The 1,791-nt window shown below is 56.8% G+C and overlaps 1 protein-coding gene across 1 annotated transcript; it reads left to right on the top strand.

The window, feature by feature from the left end:
* On the top strand, positions 1 to 1,701 carry LOC101020363 (HLA class I histocompatibility antigen, B-67 alpha chain; the record flags this gene model as incomplete). Its single annotated transcript, XM_031662215.1, is given in 4 exon segments — positions 1 to 164; positions 739 to 1,014; positions 1,119 to 1,235; positions 1,673 to 1,701. Coding segments are annotated over 4 exon segments (586 nt in total), but the record flags the coding sequence as incomplete, so codon positions are not given.
* Positions 1,702 to 1,791: the final 90 nt, after the last annotated feature.

Below are 1,791 nucleotides of genomic sequence, written 5' to 3'. Positions count from 1 at the left end.
GGACCTGCGCTCCTGGACCGCTGCGGATGAGGCGGCTCAGAACACCCAGCGCAAGTGGGAGGCGGCGGGTGTGGCGGAGCAGATGAGAGCCTACCTGGAGGGGCCGTGCCTGGAATGTCTCCGCAGATACCTGGAGAACGGGAAGGAGACGCTGCAGCGCGCGGGTACCAGGGGCACTGGGGAGCCTTCCTGATCGCCTGTGGATCTCCCGGGATGGCCTCCCGTGAGGAGGGGAGGAAAATGGCATCAGCACTAGAATGTCGCCCTCCCTTGAATGGAGAATGGCATGAGTTTTCCTGATTTCCTCTGAGGGCCCCCTCTGCTCTCTAGGACAATTAAGGGATGACGTCTCTGAGGACATGGAGGGGAAGACAGTCCCTAAATACTGATCAGGGGTCTCCTTTGACACCTGCAGCAGCCTTGGGCACCGTGTATTTTTCTGTCAGGCCTTGTTCTCTGCCTCACACTAAATACGTTTGAAGGTCTGATTCCAGCTTTTCTGAGTCCCTCGGCCTCCACTCAGGTCAGGACCAGAAGTCGCTGTTCCTCCCTCAGAGTCTAGAACTCTCCAAGGAATAGGAGATTATCACAGGTACCTGTGTCCAGGCTGGTGTCTGGGTTCTGTGCTCCCTTCCCCACCCCAAGTGTCCTGTTCATTCTCAGGGTGGTCACATGGGTGCTGCTGGAGTGTCCCATGAGAGATGCAAAGCGCCTGAATTTTCTGACTCTTCCCATCAGATCCCCCAAAGACACACGTGACCCACCACCCCATCTCTGACCATGAGGCCACCCTGAGGTGCTGGGCCCTGGGCTTCTACCCTGCGGAGATCACACTGACCTGGCAGCGGGATGGGGAGGAGCAAACTCAGGACACAGAGCTTGTGGAGACCAGGCCAGGAGGAGATGGAACCTTCCAGAAGTGGGGAGCTGTGGTGGTGCCTTCTGGAGAAGAGCAGAGATACACGTGCCATGTGCAGCACGAGGGGCTGCCAGAGCCCCTCACCCTGAGATGGGGTAAGGAGGGGGATGAGGGGTCATGTCTCTTCTCAGGGAAAGCAGGAGCCCTTCTGGAGCCCTTCAGCAGAGTCAGGGCCCCTCACCTTCCCCTCCTTTCCCAGAGCCATCTTCCCAGTCCACCATCCCCATCGTGGGCATTGTTGTTGGCCTGGCTGTCCTAGCAGTTGTGGTCACTGGAGCTGTGGTCACTGCTGTGATGTGGAGGAGGAAGAGCTCAGGTAGGGAAGGGGTGAGGGGTGGGGTCTGGGTTTTCTTGTCCCACTGGGGGTTTCAAACCCCAGGTAGAAGTGTTCCCTGCCTCATTACTGGGAAGCAGCATCCACACAAGGGCTAACTCAACCTGGGACCCTGTGTGCCAGCACTTACTCTTTTGTGCAGCACATGTGACAATGAAGGACAGATGTATCACCTTGATGATTATGGTATTGGGGTCCTGATTCCAGCATTCATGAGTCAGGGGAAGGTCCCTGCTAAGGATAGACCTTAGGAGGGGAATTGGTCCAGGACACACACCTGCTTTCCTCCTGTTTCCTGATCCTGCCCTGGGTCTGTAGTCATAGTTCTGGAAATTTCTCTTGGGTCCAAAGGACGTTCCTCTAAGATCTTATGGCCCTGCTTCCTCCCAGCCTCCTCACAGGACATTTTCTTCCCACAGGTGGAAAAGGAGGGAGCTACTCTCAGGCTGTGTGTAAGTGGTGGGGGTGGGAGTGTGGAGGAGCTCACCAACCCCATAATTCCTCCTGTCCCATGTCTCCTGCGGGCTCTGACCATGTC

The sequence above is a fragment of the Papio anubis genome, unplaced genomic scaffold, assembly GCF_008728515.1.
Source record: "Papio anubis isolate 15944 unplaced genomic scaffold, Panubis1.0 scaffold4882, whole genome shotgun sequence".
NCBI classification, from domain to species: domain Eukaryota; kingdom Metazoa; phylum Chordata; class Mammalia; order Primates; family Cercopithecidae; genus Papio; species Papio anubis.
The sequence above is the reverse complement of the archived record's forward strand: the minus strand, read 5'-3'. Positions and strand labels throughout refer to the sequence as shown.